Source organism: Aotus nancymaae, unplaced genomic scaffold (genome assembly GCF_030222135.1).
Source record: "Aotus nancymaae isolate 86718 unplaced genomic scaffold, 86718_ANA_hifiasm-v0.15.2.pri h1tg000019l, whole genome shotgun sequence".
Taxonomy (NCBI): domain Eukaryota; kingdom Metazoa; phylum Chordata; class Mammalia; order Primates; family Aotidae; genus Aotus; species Aotus nancymaae.
The window spans coordinates 8,234,065-8,257,119 of record NW_026988431.1 but is presented as its reverse complement, the minus strand read 5'-3'; the positions used below and the strand labels follow the sequence as shown (position 1 = coordinate 8,257,119).

The following is a 23,055-nucleotide window of genomic DNA, read 5'->3' as shown; positions in this document are numbered from 1 at the left end:
CTGGAGAACAATCTAACTAATTGGCAGGTACCTCTTTTATTACCGAGACTGTTTTTCCCCTTCTCTCCTGTGTAATCAAAAGGCCGCTCCTCTTTTTATCAACTAAAGTCAGGTATGAAATGGAAAAGCAGAGAGGTAACACTTAAAAAATTAATTGTGTGTGTTCTGCTAAATGTTCTCCTACAAAACAACTTCAGAAAGTGCAAAACTTAAAGGTCTTTGAAACAGCAGCAGCTCCAGGAGTGTATTTCCATATAGCATGGTGCTTAGGTGGAAGCTGTAATGTGCTAATTGCAGACAAGTTCATGTGGTTTAAAAGAACTTTTTCTTTTGCATTGGGGACCCATTTAATTTCAAATCTTGGCACTGTGCTGACATAATATAGCTACTTTAATTTTAAAGATCAAGAAAGAGGAGCCTGTGGGTGAAATTTGAGCCTATTTTTTGCTAATTTGGAATAAGAAAGAGGGGAATTTGGGATAAATCATTAAGTTCACATTGGTGCCTGAATTTATGATATTAGAATTTACCAATGAAAATATAGCTTCCTTTTTTCTTTCCTTGCATATAAAGTATTTTGGTTTAAACTTAGGTATCTTTGCTGATCTTTTCTTCCCTTCTGCATGGCATATCCATATGATATGATACTATTTTTTAATTGTAAAAGTTGCATATACTCCATCACAAAAAAAGATTGTTACATTCCTGCCTGCAAAGGACTCCTGTTTTGAGGAAGAAAGAGACACAAAGATCAATCGTTGCACTATTGTAGAATGAGTGTTGCAACAGCATACGCGGGTAGTGGGGGCTTGGTGGGAGCCTGACCCCTTTTGGGGCTGTATCTTGGAGCATGAGCAATCCTGAACCAAAGGACAAGGTGGGGAAAGGACTTTCAAGTCACAGGGCATGTGGAAAGGCACCGAGCAGAGAGAACACTCTAGGTTTGGGGGCCTGGGTAAGTACGACTGTATAAAGGCATGAGCAACTTCGAGGGGGCAGGTGGTCTTTTGTTTGTTTTTTGAGACGGAGTCTCACTCTGTCTCCCAGACTGGAGTACAGTGGTGCGATCTCCACTCACTGCAGCTTCCACCTCCTGGGTTCAAGTGAGTCTCCTGCCTCAGTCTCCCGAGTAGCTGGGATTACAGGCACATGCCACTACGCCCAGCTAATTTTTGTATTTTTACTAGAGATGTGATTTCACCATGTTGGTCGGGCTGGTCTCAAACTTCTGACCTGGTGATGCATCTGCTTCAGACCCCCAAAGTGCTGGGATTACAGGCATGAGCCACTGCACTCGGCCTGTGAGTGGGCTTTAAACCATTTCATCGCTGATCTCAGTGTGTAGAGGTCAATACTCTTAGCATTATCAGGCTTCAGCCTGGACTCACCACAGCTTTTCCAGACAAGGACGGAATCCATTTTGAGAACTGGAGCTTGAGTAATATTTTCTCAATAAACTTAGTGAGATTTTTGCACTGTCAGAGCAGTGTCTGTGGTGAAGAGAAACAGAAGGCTACATCCAATAAATCTGTTATTTTTCAGCTGTCAGACTTGAAGACTTAAATGTAAGTGCCTGACTGGCTTTCCTTCTCCTGTTCTCATATATGCTATGATTTTTCCCTTTTTACTCCAGTTCATGTATAAGTGAGAAAAATTCCAGTGAGAAGATCCCAACATGGCCCTGAAAATTAAATGGACTTGGAAAAAATGCACCAAGTTATAGACAAGCATTTGTTTTTCTGTGCTAATTTAGGTCCTTAACATCATAAAGCGATCCAAGTGCATCGTAATTATTTGGGTCTGTGAGAGGCCTTTGAATGATGTGATATGCGTGGTCACGTGCTTTGCTGTCAACCAGCATGTTATGATAGAGCTAAGTCCTGGCTTTGTTCATGGCAAAATGTTGCATACCAAACTTCTAAAAGAGATTTAAAAATTCATGCTGTTTGGCAAAGAGTTTAAGTATATGGGAGCATGTTTTGGCTCGCTTTCCTTCTGCTCACCTTTTTTTTTTCCCTCTTCTCAGTAGAGATGAGAAAATTTAATTTGGGTCCAGATGAGATTTAGTAATGAATGTGCAAAGCAGCTGGGGTCCACGAACTCCTGGGCTGTAGCTGAGCAGCTATTTTGGTGCATTTTGTTTTCAGTGAAATAATCGAAAATTTAAAAACGTAACATTCATTGGCTTCTTGCCCTGTCATATTTACACTAATCCTGATAATAGATCGGTAACTATGGATTTCACCAAGGAAGGGCACAAAATAACTGACCCAAGTAATCTAGACAACAGATGTCTTTAGTTGGTTCAAATTCTCAAGACCAGATTTAAGGAAAGCATGTGGAGCACACTGGAATCTTCCATTTTAGACGCTTGGTTTCCCCTGTCATGTAGTTTTTCTTTCTGCCACATCTTAATTCAAACTCTTGAGAAGAGGCAAAGTAGTCCCCAAGATATATTTATGGTATTAACCTACTGCAGAGAAATTCTTTAGATAACTACTCAACCTCATATGCTTTACCTTCTTTTCAAGTCACCCTTTATTTCAATGGCTCCCAAGTGGTGGTCAGAGACACCTAGGGAGTCTATGATGAGCCTTTGGACATCCTCTTAAATCGTGCCTAGATAGGTGTGCTATTTGGAAGGAAATTTTATCCAGTTTCAAAGAAGTTATTTGTGTTCTTTTGGCTTCTCCCACTCCCCCTGCATTCCCACCCGGAAGTCCTTTTTACACTAGGGAAATAAAGCCCAGTAGTAAAACATAAGTTCCCAACTGAAAGGTTTTTCTTTCTAGCTCTTACCGAGGTCATGGAGTTTCTCAGAGGCATCCCAGGGGAATCCTGAGGGAAAATGAGTGTGATCACAGTGGACTACTTAATTCTGTCTGATATGCAGTCTTTAGCCGTAAGGTCAACCAGAAGAGAAGAGAGACCGTCCAAGACTACCACATCCTCCTGAAGGAAAACGAGGTTGAACACTTTTGCTGTAGATGGCCTTCTATAGCCAGGACTTTATACAAAATGAAAATGCTTGTCTCTTACTCAAAAATTATTTAGGACTGGGTACGGTGGCCCATGCCTGTAATCCCAACACTGTGGTAAGGCGAGGCAGGCAAATCGCTTGAGGCCAGCAGTTCAAGACCAGCCTGGCCAACATGGTGAAACCCTGTCTCTACTAAAATTACAAAAATTAGCCAGGCGTGGTTGACAAATGCCTGTGATCCCAGCTACTGTGGAGGCTGAGACATGAGAATCTCTTGAACCCAAGAGGCGGAGGTTGTGGTGAGCCAAGATTGCACCACTGTACTCTAGCCTAGGTGACAAACTGAGACTCTGTCTCAAACCTAGAAATAAATAAAAATAATTATTTCAAACTTTAAGACAGTGACAGCAGAGCAGTAAACCGTGCTCCGGACCCTTCTAGGTGCAAGGCCCTGTGGGACTGCACAGTCACATGCCCTGCCCAGAACAAACCTCTTCCCCTTTTGAAAACAGTCAGTTTATCTAGCAGTGTTGACTTGCCTTATGAAACTTGCTTCCTGAAAATTTTGTTTTGAGATAATTGGTCATAAAACCTGGTAGACTTGCTGCCTACCAGTTAAACTAGGGTTATGATAAGCAGACCCGTATGATACTTGGTCACTTAAAAATATATATTTTATCCAAGGTCATGTTTTAGAAATAGAAAAAGACATATTCTTACCTAAATTAAAGGACATTTTATCCAACTGAGTAATCTCTCCTTATCCAGTTTACATTACCTAGTAACATTTCTTCCTGGGATCATGTTCCTCTAAAATAAAGAACATTGTCAACCGAATACATTGGCTTCATGCCCTTCCTGAGACATCATAGACTTTGGAAGTTTAGACCTTGATGTCTGATGATGTGAGTTCAGGTTCTCATTGAAGAACATAGGTCACCTTTGCGTTGGTATTCCCAGGGAGTTTTAATTAATTGGAGATTAAAAGGATTGAGAGCTGTGGTCTCTGGGTCTAACAGAGGTTGACTGTCTCGGGGCTTCACCTGACAAAATCCAGGAAAATGCTGTAATCTTCTCGAAAGATTAGTTTTCACAGTGATGATGTTTTTGCTTAATCTGTAATCTCTGCTTTCTTTTGAACCATTTTTCTAGGCATATTTTCAAAATTCAGGCTTTCTTTTCTAATGGTAAGAATAAGTGTGCTAAGGAAGCTTCTGGACCAAGGGAATTGAAAGGAGAACTTTAGGCCTAAAATACATGGTCAAGTTCTCAGTGCAAGGTCAGAAGATACCCTCCAAGTTAGCAGGCAAGAAGTGCAATAGACTAACAGACCTACGGAAGCCATGGCTATTGAAAAATCAGAGCATTGCAATCTTCAGCGTTGCTGTTCATTCACCTTTACTGAATCTACAGCACTGGGACCATGTCCTGGTGGGGATTTATTACCTTTTTTTTTCTTCAACAAAAATAAATAACTCTGAGCTTTTGCCCTTGAGACAGCTCAGCTTCCTTGTTTGGCGTATGGATTTTGGGTTTTTGTCCTTTTCTGTGGCCCGGAGTTTGGCCCCCTGTAACTTGCTCAGTGTTCTTTTCATTACATTTATGCCCACCCTCCCTGCATAGAAGGAAACTCTCTGTCATCAAAATAATAGGCTGTTTCCCTACTTTCTCCCTCCCTCTTACCCATTGTCTTTCAGTGGGGTGAAAAGGTCTTCACTTTTCTCTTTCTCCCCCCAAATTTTGCTATTAATAGCTTCTCAGACGTTGTCACGCATAGACTTCCACTCGCTCCGGAGGGTGTTCTTTGTTTGTTTAACACAACGTGTTTCCTGATTTGAAAGCCATGTTTCCCAGAGTAGCTGTGATGGGATTATTCCACACTCACCTCCTACTGGCAGCATTTACTTCTGACTGGAAATAAGCATTATTGGCAGCTCTCTGCTGGCCTGGGGTCACACTGCACAGAGTTCCAGCCTTGCTGGATGGCTGAATGACTGCCGGGGCTGGTCATTTGCTTACTTTTTTATTCAGATGAGGTTAGAATCTTTTAATGACTGAGGAAAATATGACTAAGTAATGCTCCTCACTTTCTTTTCTTTCTTTGGCTCTGGAAGGACAAATTACCCTTTTGAACTTTGCATGGGGTGGAAATTAACTCTGCAACAGCCCAGTTTACATAGATGTACTTCCCACACTACTTTTTGGGTAGATTCCCCTGACTCAATGCTTTTACTACTAAATATAGTACCAAATAGCCTTTTTATAAAAAAATTTTTTTATCTTAGTTCCTTTCTTAAGACAATCATGACACATTCCACACGTTAAACCTGATGTCAATGACTCTAAGGCTAAAAAATAACTTCCATTCAAAACACCACAGTATGAATTCTCACAAGCAAATGTATGACTAAATATGAGTCAGCAGATTGCACTGTTATTTTAGAAAGCAAGGATTCTTGGGCTACATTCCGACCTAGACCCACAGGCAGGCTCAGATTATTAGGTATTTGTATTAATACCCAGAGCTCAATATCTACTTTAGATAGATGAGTCATGAAGTCAGTGATTCACAGTTTCCTGGACAGTCCTGAGAATATAATTTGACTCCAGTCCTCTACTGCAGAGAAGAGTACAGTGTCTCTCTAGTAAATGCTTGCCATGGCCTTGAAGATCTTCCCCAGTTTGAACATCAGCCCCCTCTTCCAGCTGTAGCTTACACACACGCCCACATCGTCTACATCTCTGCCAACCCCGACCACTGGCTGTTCCCTGCACTTTCTTACTCCAAACCTCTGTTGCTTACCCATAATATTTTTCTTGGGGGAAAAGCCTGCCTTTCCGATTCTATTTTTTCACTAGAGCTGTGATCGAGTGCCCGTTTTCCTTTCTTCTAACTCCTTTGAATTCCTAAGGCCTATATTTGCTCAATGAATATTTTTTGTGTCTACAATATGTGGATCAGGCACTACGGTGGACACTTGTTCACCTTCTGCTTCCATTAAAGTTCTTATCACACTGCTTGGTGGCATCTCTTACGTAGTGTTCACTTGACTTATTGTTCCTTGTATAGTATACAGAGAAAGGACAAGAATCACCTTTGTATGCCCCAAGAAAGCTTACCACATCTACTCCAATTAATTGGCATTGAGTGAATGAATCAAAAAGTGAATGATTAAATATAGAGATGGCCTTTGGCATCATGAAGTTGTTCATCCCCAATATTGTGTAGAGGTTGAACACTGTCCTATACTATTTGAGGATCTTTATTTTAAACATAGAATGTATATGGGAAATAGTTCAATAAAAAGCTTTGAGGAAAGAAGGTTTTTCAATAACAGTAGCTGCTGTTCACTGGGTACCTGCTATGTGGCCAGGCTGTCCTAACACTTTGCACATATTCCATCTTTGGATACACACAGTTTTCTCATGAGATATTTTTTGTCACCCTTTTTTTTTTTTAACAGATGAGGAAATTGAGGTCTTAATTCACTCAAGGTCATGCAGATAGTAAGTGGCTGAGTCACAGTTCAAATCCACATGCACCTGAACCAGACAATTCACTAGGCCGTTATCTAAACCAACAGAAATTCCCTCCTATGGGAGATGGTGGAGATTATTGTGTGTGATAACATCTGAAAACTAGAAGGTGAAACAGTACTCATGTGTGGGGAAAAAAAAAATCTAGAGCAATAATTTGAGGGTATCAGAGGAGGGAAGATGCCCTAATCCAATTCCATATCAAAATATGCAGGAGGGAGAGAGAGGAGCCACTTTTCTCCACATCCTTTCTAGATTTGTGATTTAAGATGAGTCCATCAAGGAAATCATACATTTTATGCATCTGGGTATAGAAGGATATTTAGGTATAAAGAGACAGTTTTCTATCCTTTGGATGTTTGCTGCTTTCTGCACTGTAGATAATAGGGATGATTTGGAACAGTGGTGTTTCATACCCTCGGGGAGACACAAATAATCTGAGTCAGATACGGACGTTTCATAATTACTGCTACTACATGAACCAAATGTCTCTAATGCATGCATTGCCTTCTCCACCATGTGAGTTCTTATTGTCCCTTTTAGGGTGTACCTCAGTTCTTTGATAACAGCAGTCAAAGAGCATGAGGTAAGAGGTTGAAAAATCCACAGATAGAAAATGCTTGCCTCAGTTTGTAACACAGATCTGTCTTTCCAGTCTCAGTAATTGGTGTTCGTTGTGTTACCGACTTTAACTGTAGTAAACAACAGAAGTCATGATTAATCAAGCCATGGTTAATCAAGAAAAGTCATAATCAACCAACAGAAATTAGAATTAAGCAAGAGAAGTCATGATTAGGCAACAGAACTCGTTACCGACGGAATTCATGATTAGCCAACAGAAGCTATGATGTATAACAAAAATCCCAGTCAATGTGCACAAGGCACAGTTAGCCTGCAGCAGCCCAGACTGACTAACCCGATTACAACTCAAATCAGTGGCTCTGCTGCTAACTTTTGAGAAATCTAGTTGTTTAGTTTCTTAAACAGAGATGATATCACCCTCAAGGAACACATTTTAATAACTAAGTTAAAATCCAAGACTGTTATTCTGACTCTGGTTATAGCTAGGACTTCATCATTTAGTAAGCAGTTATTAATTGAATATCTTCTGTGTGTCAGGTTCTGTCTTAGCCCTGAGCTATTCACCTGGTGTGTCCCAACAGAATTTATTAGGTGTTGAAAATTGAAACACTTTCCTGCCAGTTTTTGACTTGCCATTGCCTTGGGTCTTCCCTCCCTCCATCTAACTGCACTGTCTTAGTTCCAGAGAAGTCGTATTAGGCACTGCCTGGAGGCCACGTTGTTTCCACCAACTTGTCAGCTCAGGTTCATGGGAACCAGCCTTTCTACCTATCCTACTCCCTTTTCAGGGAGGCATGGATATCAGCAGGAAAGGTGGCACACTTGGCACTGTGACACCTTAGTGCAGAAATGAGCAATGCCTACTGGGCTCCCTGAGGCTGTGGCCATCAGCCATGGGTTGGCATTACCCTGTGCCACCTATGTAACCTCTGAAGCAGAGAGTACTATGTTTAAGACTTTAAGTATCATCCTTGAATAGGTAAAACATGGAAGGAAAAGCAAAATACCTAGGAGAAGAAGCATCCATGTATGCTTAGATCAGTCAGAGAAGGCTTCCTGGCCAAGGTGATCTCATAGAATTTTCCTGGGTTTACTGAGAAAAGGAAGTTCCCAGAAAATGAAAGAGTAAAATTGTGGTGTCAGCAGTTACAGAGTTGGTATCTGGACGCAGTGTCCAGGATGAGTGAAATGACATCTGATTATTGTATTATTTGCATTTCTTATTTCATGAATGCCTTCAGTTGACCTGGGTTTCCATTTAAGTCAGAGGTAAATAGTTTCCACTTTAGGCAGTGTTAAAAAATAAAAGGAGTCAACTTAAATTGCAATATTAGCTAAGTAAACTGTAGATGTATAAGGATATCTGCCCCCCACCCCACACCGCCCGTCCCCACGCACACTGGATTCTCAAAGCAGTGGTCTACGAGGGAATGAGGTTTATATAATGATTCATAGTATCACTGAAGGAGGAGGAGGATTTGTATGATGCAAACCTTTCTTTTGCTCAGAGGGCACGTCTGTTTACCCAACCCATGTATAAAAATACCTCATAGCATGTATTTTAGTCAGCGTGTATTCAAGCATGGTGGAAATGATTTACTGAAACTTAGACCTTCTCCTGAAATCCAGCCAAAAATCTGATTTGGAAAACCAAGAAGTCCTATTTAGTTTCTGGCGTCATTGTTACTGAACCGCACGGACTGGGTAATTAGTGACATATAAAGTTCTTTAGTTCCCTAGTCTTCTTTCATTTGAGCATCATGAGGTTGTTTTCGTCTCCTTCCCGGTCACTTACTAAGAGTTTGCCAAACTGAATATTTGGTTTTTAATAAATGGAGGAGTCACCTTTGTCTGTACCTCATTTTCTTCCCACGTGTGTAAAGGGCTGTGTCTGCCATCGTGTCAGTGTTTCTCGGCAGAAGAGCAATGGAGGTGTCTGTAAACTTGAGTTTCTGCATCTGGCAGCAGAAAGTGACCCGTAGGTTTTTTTTTGCGGGGAAAGGTATGTTTTTAGGTGAGCACTCTGTGCAGACTCTGAGAGGATTTCACAGTCTTCATAACCTGTTATTTTAGATTCTGAGCATATTTGTAGCTCCAGAGGCACAAAAATGCACAAAAATACACTGATTTTCTTGAAAAATGTGTGTCTGGGATATGTGACAGGAGTTGCAATCTTAAACAAGATTTCCAGGCGCTTACAGTTGAACCCTGCCAGTAAAAATATGCTTATTTAGACATTAAAATCCTAGGGTGCCCACGTAAGTATCCTAAACAATGTGTGTTACATGACCATTCTTTGCTAATGTGCTTTAGCTTTGAGTGTTCTTGGCTCTGGCTCCTGCAGTGTTAATGTACTGCAGGGAAGGCTGAAAGACCAGATGGTGGGTCTTAGTTTCTGTTCAACACATTCATAGTGTTTCTTACATTCAAGAGAATAGTTTCTGGTGTAGGTATAAGTCACGTCACAACTGGTATGGTAGACCCCCTCACTCTTAATACTTATAGCAACGTGGAAGATTTTTTTGGGCATTTAGAAGAGAGAAAAGGCAGCAGGTGTCACCACTCACCATTCATTCATCTGTGTATTCAACAAGCATCACTTGATCATCCATTGTCTGCAAAGCTGTATGTAGAAATGGGGAAGACGAAGAGGAAGCTGGGGACCCCTTGCTTCTGGAGCCTGAAGTCTGCTTTATTTCATCAGTGTTTCACAGAAAATCAGGATAAATTGCTGCTTTTATCAAAATGTGATTTTCAAAAAGTTAAAAGCAAAGAACTCATTTAAGTATTTAGTAAGCCCATGTTGAAAATGTATTTAACTCATTGATGGAGGGAATAGAAGGATGACAAAGCTGGTTTAAAGGAAGATATGAGAAAGATACTCAGGTAGATAGAAAACAAGAGAGAAGAGGGAAGGAAGAAAAAAAAGAATATCAGAATAAGATTGCAAAGTTAGATACAAAATGGTTCATGTCCCACAGGGCAATAAAACACTAACGTTTGGGGTTATTGTTCATTTGGTCAGAAATGTTTTGCACCTACACTAGACAAAAATTATGTGTAATTTACCAGTTTTCTATAGTCTTTGTAGAATCTGGGTCTGTTCAATAGTAAATAATAAGTCAAACAAAGTTACATTTCCTGTGAGTGTTAGATGACACTTAGGTGGGCTTGTCAGTAGTGCTGTAGTACATTACTGCCTGATAGAGCTCTCTGCAATGATGAAAATATTGTATCTATGTGATGTCTAATGTGGTGGCTATGGGCCAGATACCTCTATAGCACATATTTAGTCAGCAAGTATTCTAGCATGGTGGAAATTTGAAATGTAGCTAACGTAACTAAGGAACTAAATTCTTAATTTTATTTACTTTTCATTAATTTTGATTTAAGTAGCCTCATGTGACCAATAGCTACCATGTTGGACAACATAGCTCTAATATGCCATTAAATGGGCAGACACTCATTTTTCTTTCTTGTTTCAAATTATGGATAATTTTTTAGAATAATTTTTTAAAATTGTAGAGGAACTCAGTATGTAAAAGAACTCAGAGAAGACGCCTTTGAAAAAACGAACTCTTGCATTAAGCAAATGATTTCTCCTCTCCTCTCCTCCTCTCCCTCCCCTTCCCCTCCCCCTTCTTTCTGTCTCTTTCTCTCTTTCTCTCTTGTTGTTGAGATGGAGTCTCACTCTGTCACCCAGGCTGGAGTGTAGTGGCACAATCTTGACTCACTGCAACCTCCGCCTCCCAGGTTCACGCAGTCTTCCTGCCTTAGCCTCCCAAGTAGCTGGAATTACAGGCATGCACCACCGTGCCTGGCTAATGTTTTTTTTTTTTAGTAGAGACTGGTTTTGCCATGTTGGCCAGGGTGGTCTCAAACTCCTTACCTCAAATGATCCTCCCACCTCAGCCTCCCAAAGTGCTGGATTACCGGAGTAAGCCACTGCACCCAGCCAATAATTTCTTTTATTGGGTAAAAATCCTCATGTATTGGGTTTCTTGGTAGGGGCTCACCTGAAATTGTTCTGGCCAGCAAGGGAGCCAGTTACGAAGCTAAGCCTGTTTGGAGGGAACCCAACTCTGGTGTTTTCCAAATAAATCAGCTTGGTATTAACTTTCCTTTAGCAAGATAATAATGGTCATGTCTAGCTTTGATTAAAAGGGGCTTTTGGGTTTGCAGCAAGGGAAGAACTCTTGATCTCTCAAGAGGATTTTAGGGTTTATGTAAGTTAACTTTTCTGCTGCCATCTCTTCATTACTCAAAAAAAGCAATTAATGCATTGATAAGGTCGGCTTTGATTTCTGATGAAGCTCAGTTGCCTTACTGGCTTTTCTCATCTTCTTGCTTGCTTGCAGGGCTTTTTCCGCAGAAGTATTCAGAAGAACATGATTTACACTTGTCACCGAGATAAGAACTGTGTTATTAATAAAGTCACCAGGAATCGATGCCAGTATTGTCGACTCCAGAAGTGCTTTGAAGTGGGAATGTCCAAAGAATGTAAGTGGAGTCGCAAAAAACTTTCTCCCTGTTTTCCTTATCTCTGTGATTTGCTCACCTTCCACAGTCATGTGGAATTCACACGTGACACTAATGATTTCTGGCCAAGGGTAGGTGTGAATAGAGATGACCTGAAAATGGGGATTCATGTGGAGATTTTGAGATGAAACTTGAGTGACAGGTTGGTGGAAAGACAGGAGCTAGGTGTCGTGGATGGCAGATCTGTATTCCAGGGCAGTGGCTAACTCGCTGTGGATCCCAGAGCCATTAGCAGTAACTCAAGCGTATTACATAATCACTTGGTGACTCCATTTCCCCATCTTGACAATGGATATAAGGGTCTTCACCGGTATCGGTGAGGATAAGGTAAAATGACAGGCATGAGTGTGAATAGTAGTCATAATTTGCCATTTTTTAGGAGGGAAGGATTGTATAACTTGTGGAAGAAACATTTCAAAATCTGGGACATTGGCATTTTTCCAAACTTGATTTAGTTTTTCTCCTCCAAGCCGTCTTTTCCAAACAATAATACATCTTATTAATGCAAAAGAGATTTTTTAAATACATTGAAACTTTGCTACTGGTCCAGAAATATCTGATGATGGGGATTTGAAATATACAGGCTTTCATATAGACAGAGTGTGTACGCTGCAACAAATTTTGCTCTTTCACTCTTGGATGTGTACAAATCTAGGGAATAAGAAAGTATTAAGCCAGGTGTGGTGGCTCATGCCTGTAATCCCAGCACATTGGGAAGCCAAGGTGGGTGGATCACTTGAGGTCAGGAGTTCAAGACCAGCCTGGCCAACATGCTGAAACCCCGTCTCTACCAAAACTACAAAAATTAGTTGGGCATGGTGGTGGGCGCCTATAATCCCAGATACTCAGGAGGCTGAGGTAGGAGATTGCTTGAACCTGGGAGCCAGAGGTTGCAGTGAGCCCAGACTGCACCACTGCACTCCTGCCTGGGCGACAAGAGCAAGACTCCATCACACACAAAAAAAGAAAAAGGAAAGAAAGAATTAGGTGAATGGGTTGGCTCAAGCAGGCCTATGGAGGTCATGGGGATGTATGTCCAGTGAAGCTCTTGGGGACTACTGCTCTTCCTGTCACTCCATCATGGGGGATTTTGGTGATGGCATGCTGCATGTGTGAGCAGTGGGCTGGGTGCTGCGTGGAGACCCTGGAGATACCTGAGACATGGCTACTGCCGTCCAAGAGTTTGGGACCAAGAGCCAGACGCCCCAACCATGACCCTCTAATGGAGCTGGAAGAATTATGTTGTGGATCAAGGGCTCTTAGACTTTGGAACTGGGTAATGTGGCCTTGGGTGAAGACTGACTAAAGAGTTCGGAAAACTCCTCGCTCAGCTGGGAGTCTTGCCCTCCGCTGGGAGCTGTTGCTCAGGGATTGTAGCAGATGTTTCGTTAGCCCACCCAGATACATTTCCTAACTGTACTCCTGCCCCTTCACCTTTTTTTAACTGTACTCAGATTTTAGTTTTCTTTTATACTCCTTTGGTTCCTATGCTTCAGAGAAAACTTCAGGGCTGGGATCCACTCAGTCAACTAAATCCCATCAGCATATTTTATGTTCCAGCCGCGTGTGTGAACATGTAACCTAGGCTGGTTCAGTGAGAGGGAATTCAAGACTCACGTGTAGAATATCAGGACAGAAGTACCCTTCCCTTCATACATGTGAACAAGGACACAGGTAGCCACAAGTGCCCCTGGTGGCCATCCTCCAATCCCCAGGGAAGTCAGCTGTAGGACGACGCATCCACTGGAGATGGAGAAGTGGAAAGATAGAAATCAGGCCCTTAATGGCAACGTTGAATTACTGAACTGGCCAACCCTATGAAACCACTGCCTCCAAGTCCTTTTGTTATATTTGCCAAGAAGAACCCAGTAAGGCATTTGGAATGGGGCTCTTGTTAATATTTAGAGTCCTCATGAAGGAGACTGGACCAGGTCATCAGACAGGAAAGCATCCTACATGTGCCATTCCTTCTGGGAAGCTCTTTTTCCTCTGGGCAGTAGTTCCATCTGCAGATGATGGGTCACTTGGCCACTTTTCATTCAGTTCCTTTACCTCCCTCCAAGTTTTAGAGCCATTGAGTTACTTGAAATCCACACATTTGACGAAATGAAGTTTACATCCAATTGGCTCAGGCTCTAAATCCTAGCACTGAAGAGAAAAGCATGATAACCTGAAACAGCCAGATTATTTATATGTGCGAGATTCACAGGATGATCACCTACTGCTCTAGTTTTGGTCTCAGGCTCTATAGACATGGGTGTCACACAGCATTTCTGTGGGAGAATTTCAGTTCAGGCTGAAATTATAAATGAGTAAGCCAGATGTGGACTAAGGGAAAATCACTACTTTTGCATTATTTTGTGTGGGCTGGAGACCCATTTCCTGCTTACATTACTTAAAACCCATATCCTGCTGCTCTGTAAAAACTGGCAGCTTGGTTGGCAATTAAAAAAAATAATATTTACACACACAGGGAAACTCTAGCATCAGCCCTCAAGGAGCTTATCACCTTAATTAGATTTAAAAATATAGAAATGGGAAGAAAATGGGATCATTACGTCTAAGTACACAAAAATAAATATATATTTGTTAGAAGGAAATTGAAGGGAAAGAAACACTTGAAATATAGAGATTGAGAGTCTAATAGGGTATTTTTAAAGTGGAAACAGAAGGAAGCAGGCAAATATGAGAATCAGTAACCAATTATACCACAGTATACGCACCTGAAATGAACCCAAGAATAATAGATACTTGTAGAAAGTTAGAAGTGAAAAGGGATCTTAGAGATTGATTTTCACTCACCTCTCTCATTTGACATACAAGTATACTAGGGCTCAGAAAGATGAAACAGTTTTCCCAGCAGTCCCAACTGGCTGAAGACATAACCGAGACTGCACTGAGGTCGGCCACTTCGCCTCCCCGTGCCTTCCCTGCAGTAGCAAGATTAGTAAGATTCACATTCCATTCTAGCCATAGGACATGTCAGTTCATTGGTATGTGTCAGAATCCTTTAGATGAGAGTGACAGAAAACCCAGTTCAAACTGGCTTAAGCTACAAAAATCTGCGCATGTCCCTGAAAAGTCCAGAGTAACGTGCTGGAACCAAGGGCACGTGTTTGTTTTCGGGGCATTATTTCTCTTTGTCTCTCACAGCTGATTTTCCCGTGCTGGCTTCATTTTCAGGAAGATTTTCTCCCTGTCGAACAAAGAAGGGCACCAACAGCTCCAGGCTGATAAGCTATTGACCCAGCAAAGACAGAGACTCTTAGATCCCGATTGTCCCATCAGGGCCTAGGGACGGATTCTCATTGGCCTAACTTAGGTCACATGCCCCTCTGTGACTGCCATTGCTTTGGGCAGGGCATTGCTTTGGGTGGAGGATAGAATATTGTGATTAGCCAGGACTGGATTATGTATCAATATCTACAGCCCAGGATTGAGGTTGACTCTATCCAAACCACATGGGTCGGGAGTGTGGAAGAAAATGTTCCTCAGAGGGGAATCAGAGGGGAATCAGAAAGTCAGGAGGACAAAACGACCCCATGTCCCCCTTGATTTATCAGGTCCCACAGTGCTGTTCCCAAGACACTCTTCTTTATGCTGTGGGAGAAAAGTATAAAATTGAGAAAATTTAAGAATCATATTATAGTAATAGCTAAGTAGACAGGGTATTTTCTACGTGCCAGGTACTACATTAACCACTGTTTTTTTTTTTTTGGTCACCCAGGCTGGAATGTACTGGTGTGATCTTGGCTCCCTGCAACCTCCACCTCCTGGGTTCAAGTGATTCTCCTGCCTCAGCCTCCTGAGTAACTGGGATTATAGGCACCTGCCACCACGCCCAGCTAATTTTTTGTATTTTTAATAGAGACGAAGTTTCATCATGTTGGCCAGGCTGGTCTCGAACTCCTGATCTCAAATGATCCACCCGCCTCAGCCTCCCAACGTGCTGGGATTACAGGCGTGAGCCACCGCACCCAGCCTGCATTAACCACTTTCAATGCTTTATCCCATTGATCCTCATAACAACCCTATGAGAGGTTAGTTACAATTCCTCCCTCCCAAGTCCCACCTTTTTTTGGGCAGATGTGGAAGCTGAGACACAGAGACATTACTTTACTCAAGGTAACACAGTTAGTAAGGGGCAGTGCTGAGATTTGGAACCAGGCAGTTTAATGAGAAAGTCATATTGAAACTGAAATATATACTGCATGCCATAGAAAGCAGTCTTTAAAACTCTGAGTTCCTTTTTCCACTCCATTTTATTGCCAGTGGTTAATAAAACAATAACCATACTCCTTGCTCTATATTAGAGATGTATCCCCTAGAAAATCATCTGCAATTTAATTTTTATAGATCAAATTTGATTTTACATGTGTAAGGGGATTTACAAGTAAAAGAAATCCTTTAACGTGGCCTACCAGAACATCAAACTTATTTCTTCATTTTTTTCTGTTTTGTAAATGCTGGTGGGTATACCTTGTATTTTCCAAGGGCTTTATAGAACAGGGAAGCCTTTTTGCGGAGAAATAGCTATCTGTCAGAGCATGGAATTTGAACGTGGTAATGGCAAGTGAAAAAAATCAATTTTCAGCAGCATTCTAAAAGTGGTACAAAAATTTATGAAGAATTGAGGAAGAAGGCAAAGGAAGCAAACTGACTCAAAGTTGAGTGATGAGCTTCTGCTGGTGGCGTGGGGAGGCTTCTTATGACGTCACAAGAGGACAGCATGTGGCAAAGCCCCGAAATATAAACAATTAATGAAACGGAGAAACAATAAATGCAGGCATAACATTTGGATTATAAATGTCCAGACAAGCTTATGATAGAGATAACAGCTAATGGTCCATGATGGGAAAGAGGGTTTAAGATGCTACTATTTAGAAACCACAGGAGTAAAGCCCTAGAAAGCCTGATCAGATGCATTTAAGTCAGTTACAGAAATTCAAATGAATAGTTCAGATCTTTAAGTCAGGGGTCAGCAAACTATTTTTAAAAATAACCGTCTCTTTTTAAAAACATGTTTGAAATTTTAGAAAATATTTTTGAGGCCTTGTGCAGTAGCTCACACTTGCAGTCCCAGCAATTTGGGAGAAGGAGATGGGAGGGTCTTTTGAAACCAGCCTGGGCAACATGGCAAGACCCCAACTCTACAAAAATTTTTTAAAAATTAGCTGAGAGTGATGGTGCGGGCCTGTGGTCCCAGCTACTCAGCTTCTTGGGAGGCTGAAGCCGGAGGATCACTTGAGCCCAGGAGGTTGAGGCTGCAGTGAGCCAATTTCATGCTACTGCCACTCCAGCCTGGGCAACAGAGCAAGACCCTGTCTCAGAAGAAAGAAGATATTTGTTGGTTTGTGCACCTTGAGATCCCAGTCTTTATTACTTAACTCTGCCATCATAGCACAAAAGTAGCCATGGAAAATAGAAGCAAACAAGTGTGATTATGTCCCAGCAAATCTTTACTTACAAAAGCAGGTAAAGGGCCACGTTTGACCCACAGGCCATGGTTTGCCAATGTCTACTCTACGTGGCTCATCCAGTGGCCAAGGATGCCACTGCAGGCTGCTCTGTGATCCCATCCCATGCTTATCTCCCACCAGTAGACACACCCAGCTTCCGGCCACACTATCCCACGCTGACTGGCAAGCCCAGGTCTCCATTTTTCTGAGGATTGATCTCCTTCTCCTTCAGTTGGACCCCAGGAGCCTGATGAAATGTCATTTCCTCTTTGAAGCCTCCCCTAAGCCTCATTTCACACTCTAGGCAGAGTTATTCATTCTTCCCTCCCCAACCCCATGTTCTCACAGTGCTTTGCACAAAGCTCCATGAACCGCAAACTTATTATATTATACAGGTAGTATGATTCTTCACACACCAGTGAGTTTCCCTGGCTTGATTATAAACTCCTAAAAGGCATGCATCATATCTTTCTCACCTTGTAGCCCCCGAACTTAGCATGAAGCCTTGCTCAATGATGTTAGATTGATCAAGTGGTTAAATGTGACCAGTTTTAAAGACAATCGAACCCAGCTTCTCCCTGGCTTTACTTTCTGCAAAGTTGTCAAAGGCAAAACAATCCTGGGTGTGTATTCAAATCGCAGTCATTCATTTATCTGCTGGGGGCCCAGAACAAGTTATTCAACTTCTTTGAGGTTGTGTTTTCTACCTGGATAAGAACATTGGTATTGACTAACAGCCCGGGCGTGACATGTGAATTGATGCTTTTAATCTTGTTTAGACAGCAGAGTTTCCATAAGCTGCTTCCTCTTCGCAGTTCCCTCCCCTGGAAGACATTAGATCTTCTAGGGCTTTTGCCAGTGAAAAAGGTTGAGCTGAGCAGGTGTCGGGTAATTGTGCATGGCGGCAGAAGCCCAGTTAGGAAGGAGAAGCAAAGACATGCATGGGTTGGGTTTGGACCCTGCCTTTGCCAAACCTCGGCCAACAAAGAAGGGGGTCCAGGAATAGGGAAGACAGTTGGGTTAGGAGGCCAAAAGGAAAATGGAAGACAAGAATTAGGCCAGAATTACAACTTGGGTGCTGTGAGGAAGGGACAACGGTTTCCCCTGGATGCCCCTAAGGTTTGGTTAGGTTCGTTCCCATGGGTCACTGGCCTCCTCCAAGACTAGGTGCCCCCACCCTGCATAACAAAAACACCTTGGAAGGTACCGTGTCTGCCATGCCCTCAGTCTAGTTCTTTTCTTTCTGAAAACCACTAGCCATTAATTCACACAGGGAGCCTCTTTGTATCGCTTTTTGGGGTTATGTTTATATGTGCCTATGCCCTTGAGTGATGGGCAAAACGTGTCTTTGATTTTGTTTGAGAATGCTTTTTAACGTTTATTTCACAGCATTTTTTTCCTATGACAGTTTCATAAGTGTATTTGTAGAATAGAGCAATTGAATAATCTCTGAATTTAAGAGTCCCTAAGCACTCATTGACACCTTCTCATTTGGGGCATATTGAGCTTAAAAACAGCTTTTCATAAAGTCTCTAAATTCCAATTTATACTTTAGACGTGAACGTCCCCATGGGTCGATTGGATGGAATGGATGTGCTTTGTACGGACACTTACATACTTCTGTGGGAGAATTCTGTTGTTCTGTGTTTCTCTCATTTCCCCTTTACTGTTAAACTTAGATTAAAACAAACCTTTTGGACTAAAGGCACTTAACCTCAGTTAGAATCACCTTTGCTGGTGCACAAATTATATTGATGTGCTCATTGGTTCTACTGCTGGATTTTACTGGCTTAATAACAGGGAAATTCATATTGCAGGTTGCCCTGTGTAGTTGGGAAATTACATAAAAATCATCATCAGGGCACTGAATGTCTTTCTAATTTTAATTTATTTCTTCATTTGTTCCTGTGTTAGATCCCAGCGTGTTACTACGTTTCCAAGGTTCACTGTGATCATTTTGTTCTGCTCTCCAGAGACTCCCGTTAACCCCCACCTTCTCTTCTTACTCTTTACTCTGTGGCACACAAATCCCTACTCCCGAAAAGTAAGCGAAAGGCTGGAAACTCCCTACTTTTATATCTAAAAATGTTTTAGAAGCTGGAAAATAAAAATCTGCTGCCCCTTTCTAGTTGCCGAATATGAGTGTGCCTGCATCTGTTTCGGAGATTTAAAAAATAAATTCAGTTTGGGTACCAGCAGCCCGGTGATGTCAGTGCCACTGTGGAACTCAAAGCCCGTTAACACTCAGACTGCAAAGGAAGTATTAAAATTCCTTCAGCTTTACTAACACATTTCTCCCTGCTGCCTGTCTCCTGGAGAGGGGACCTTAGAAAAATGAGAAATTTCCATTACACAACAGAACAGCACAGCGGGAAGAACAAAGGGCTCTGAAGTTAGCCTGAGCTGGGTTCAAATGCAGCGCTCGCCTCTAGCTGTCTCAACGTGGGCCCATGGCAAAATTTTGCTTCACGTTGAGTGAACTAACCCATTGCGTGGAGATGATCACAGTAACATTGTGGACTTGTTTTGTGGATTGGCCCTCATGAGGGTAATGCGTTTAGCACCGTGCTTGGCACATAGTAGGTGCTGAACGAGAGTGATTCTCTCTGCTGCTGCTTCTGGTGGTGACACAGTTTGATGCCACTGTTACTTGCTGCCACAGCTGTGTTTTATTATAACTACAGCCTTGATGATACTTCAGGAAAAAAGTTGAAAGCAGAGGCTCTATTCATTTTGAATTGTTTAGAAACCACGGCGTAGAAGCAAAGTTCCAAATATTATGGCACAGCCTTAAAAATAAAGCTTGCATGCATGGTTTCTAAAATAAATATCCACCTCTCTTGGCTACTTAAACCGGGAGGCAGATGGCTCATTTGCCCAGAGATGCCGAGACATGTGTAATCAGAGAATGGGAGAGTATCCTAGTATCCTGGAACCCAACTCCATGGAGAAAACTGAACTGGGGTGTTCAAAAGGACGCCTGGCCTCCTTCCTGCCTCAGTCAGCTCAAGGTGAGGCCATCAGGGTCTTCCAGCAGTGCTGAGCCCAAGCTAAATCACCACAGAGGCAGACTTTCCCCTCCCACTCCTTCCATCAGCTGCCTTTCTTTGCTCATGTGGTACCTTCCATCTCTCCTCTGCCTTATTTGGGACTCTGTGGCCTGCCTTCCTCCAGATCCATCATGCCCCTTCTCCCAGCCAACTCCTGTCTGCCCTGTGGCTTCCTCAGCAAGACTGCTTTTGCTGTTAGCCCCCTAGAGGAAAGCTGGGGAGGACATCTGTGGTGCTCTGGTAGTTCATGGTCACAAGGGGCTTTACCAATGGCAAGAGCTCCAAGACTTCAGGCTGTCCCATGCAGCAGGGAGGACAGGAACATACTCTGATTCACAGTTTCCTGAGACAGAGAGAGCAAGAGACCTGCCTAAGGTCACACAGCTGGTTTACTCCCATGGGTCTGAATTCTAATTCCCAGCATCATTTCCGCTACGCTTTGCTCTCTAAACAGTGAAGTTCTTGCATACATTTAAGGCCACACAGTTTTCAGTATCTTCACCCATATTTACTCCCAAATCAAATATTCAGTAATGACTGGCTGGGTGTGGTGGCTCACACCTATAATCCCAGCACTTTGGGAGGCTGAGGTGGGTGGATCACGTGAGGTCAGGAGTTTGAGACCAGCCTGGCCAACACAGTGAAACTCTATCTCTACTAAAAATAAAAAAGAAATTAGCTGGGCCTGGTGGTGCACCTGTGTAATCCCAGCTACTCTGGAGACTGAGGCACGAGAATTGCATGAACCCGGGAGGCGGAGGCCACAGTGAGCTGAGATCGACCCACTGCACTCCAGCCTGGGAGACACAGAAAGACCCTGTTTTTTAAAAAAAAAAAATCTCTAATTATATATGTGGTTTGATTTGATATACATATATACTAGTTTAATGCAGTATTTCCCTAAGTATAAACTGCATGCTGTGATATGAAATGTAATTTTAGGGAATTAACTTGGCATGAGGAAGTATCAAATCATCTAATGATAAAGTTATTTCCTTTTCAATATTGATTGTCTTTTTATTGTCAATGAGAAAAATCTCAGTTTGATGCCAGTACATCCTTAATTAATACTTCTAGAATCTCTGCTAATCTCTCTTTTTAATAGAGGACAGCAACAGTACCTAGGTGGGACTGAATTATATTTATTTCAGAGGTCTGCAAATATTCTTAAGTGGCCAGGCCTTACATATTTGGCTTGTGCAGACCATTTGGTGTTTTTTGCAACTACTCAACTCTACATAGCTTCGCAATTGAGCGTGGAGGGCTTTGTTCCCCTAAAACTTCACAATCACAGACAGTTGACCTGAAAACGCTCTTTCTCTTTTACCCTACCTTTCTATTTATGGCAAATGACACTACTTTCCCCTCTATAGTAGTAATACAAAAATTTCCTCTAAAGTTTATTTAAGAAAAAGATCAATTGAGACAGAAATCCTAAGTCTATAGCGGCCTGTGAATATGTACAAAATTGTGAAGGCAGTACTTGAAAGGATGGAAGTTTGAGAAACACTGGTTTTATAGGTTCTTGTATCTTAGGATTAGAAGCAGTGTCTGTAGCTGTGGCCTCAGCCCTCTCAGAGCCTCCGAAGTGCCTCAGTTGCTGGTCAGATCCCACTGACACGTCCTTCTTTGCTGCCCACCCCTAACCCTTCCTCACATCCTGAACTGTGCACAACTCGAGGATGGGACGGGGGTCTCGCTTCTCTTGGACCCTCAAGGTTTAGACCTTTCCTAATAAAACAGAGGGTCAGTGAATGGGTGGATCTGTCACAGTGGATTTTAAGCATACAGGGGAGCTGATGGAGGGATCATGAGAGGCATGGGAGACTCACAAGTTGCACCATTTACCGCCTTCCCAAAGAGTGGCAAGGCATTATGTGGCTTAAAGCATGGACTTAACAGGCAGTCAGAGTCACACCTCAGCCCACCACTTGCTTAGCTCTGTGTGATCTTGAGCGGGTCACCTAACATCTGTGTGCACCTGGTTGCTTGTCTGTAACATGAAAAGAGTAATAGCACCTACTTCATGCAGCTCTGGTTAGAAGGAAATGAATTACTCTATGGCAGGGGCTAAAAGGAGTACTTAGCTAAGCGTTAGCTTCGGTTACTATTCCTCCCGCAATGATACCCAGCCATCCTGGCTTCTAAAGAATAGTGCATTCGTTCATCAGTGGTCCTTATATGGACAGGACAGCTAATGCTCCTTCCGGCCCAGTGGTCCGTTTACTCAAAACAAGAAGCATGTGTCCTTAGGGCTCAAATCTCCCCCTACAAGCAAGGTGATGGGTAGCTGGGGTCAGAAGCACAGTTTCAGCTCTAAGCAGGTGATCCGACATTGAATTCGTGACCCTTCATCAATTACAAAATCAACTCCAAAAGTCCAAATGTGTCAGCATGGGCAGAGAGCCCTGCACAGCTGTCCCAGCCTGCCCAACTCTGATCTCTTGTCACACACCCCCAGTTGTGCCATGAGCTGGCCATCGTTAGCCACTCGGTATCCTCTCCTGTGACGCAGCATCCTCAGGGTGTGCCTGCTGTTCTCTCTGCCTGCAATGCCTTTCCCTCCCACTCCTCCTTGAAGCCACCTTTTTCCTAAATGCACAGGCATGCACACGTACACACGACACACTTTTCTAATAGCAAGGAGTGTGTGGGGGTCACTCTCGCCTCTCCATTCTGTGACATGTTAGTGGTACCTCTATTGAGATGACTCTCAGAGTCAAACTTCCTTGCAGGGGTCCAGGAGATTTTGGTGTCTGTGTGTGTGTGTGTGTGTGTGTGTGTGTGTGTGTGTGTGTGTGTGTGTGTGTGTGTTGAGAGAGAGAGAACCCATGGCACAGGAGGTCCCTCGCTGGCTGGAGGTGCTTCAAGAAGTATGGAGTTTGGTTTTTGAGTCTTCAATTGTGAG

At 42.6% G+C, this 23,055-nt stretch overlaps 1 protein-coding gene across 8 annotated transcripts in view; it reads left to right on the top strand.

Annotated features, from left to right (window-relative positions):
• The window catches only part of RARB (retinoic acid receptor beta), a 777,639-nt gene that overhangs the window by 665,356 nt on the left and 89,228 nt on the right, over positions 1–23,055 (top strand). For all 8 annotated transcript variants that reach the window (XM_064378607.1, XM_064378606.1, XM_064378608.1 and 5 more), the window contains one exon: positions 11,458–11,599. In XM_064378607.1, the coding sequence (XP_064234677.1) occupies positions 11,458–11,599 (142 nt within the window). The remainder of the gene's footprint in view (positions 1–11,457; positions 11,600–23,055) is intronic.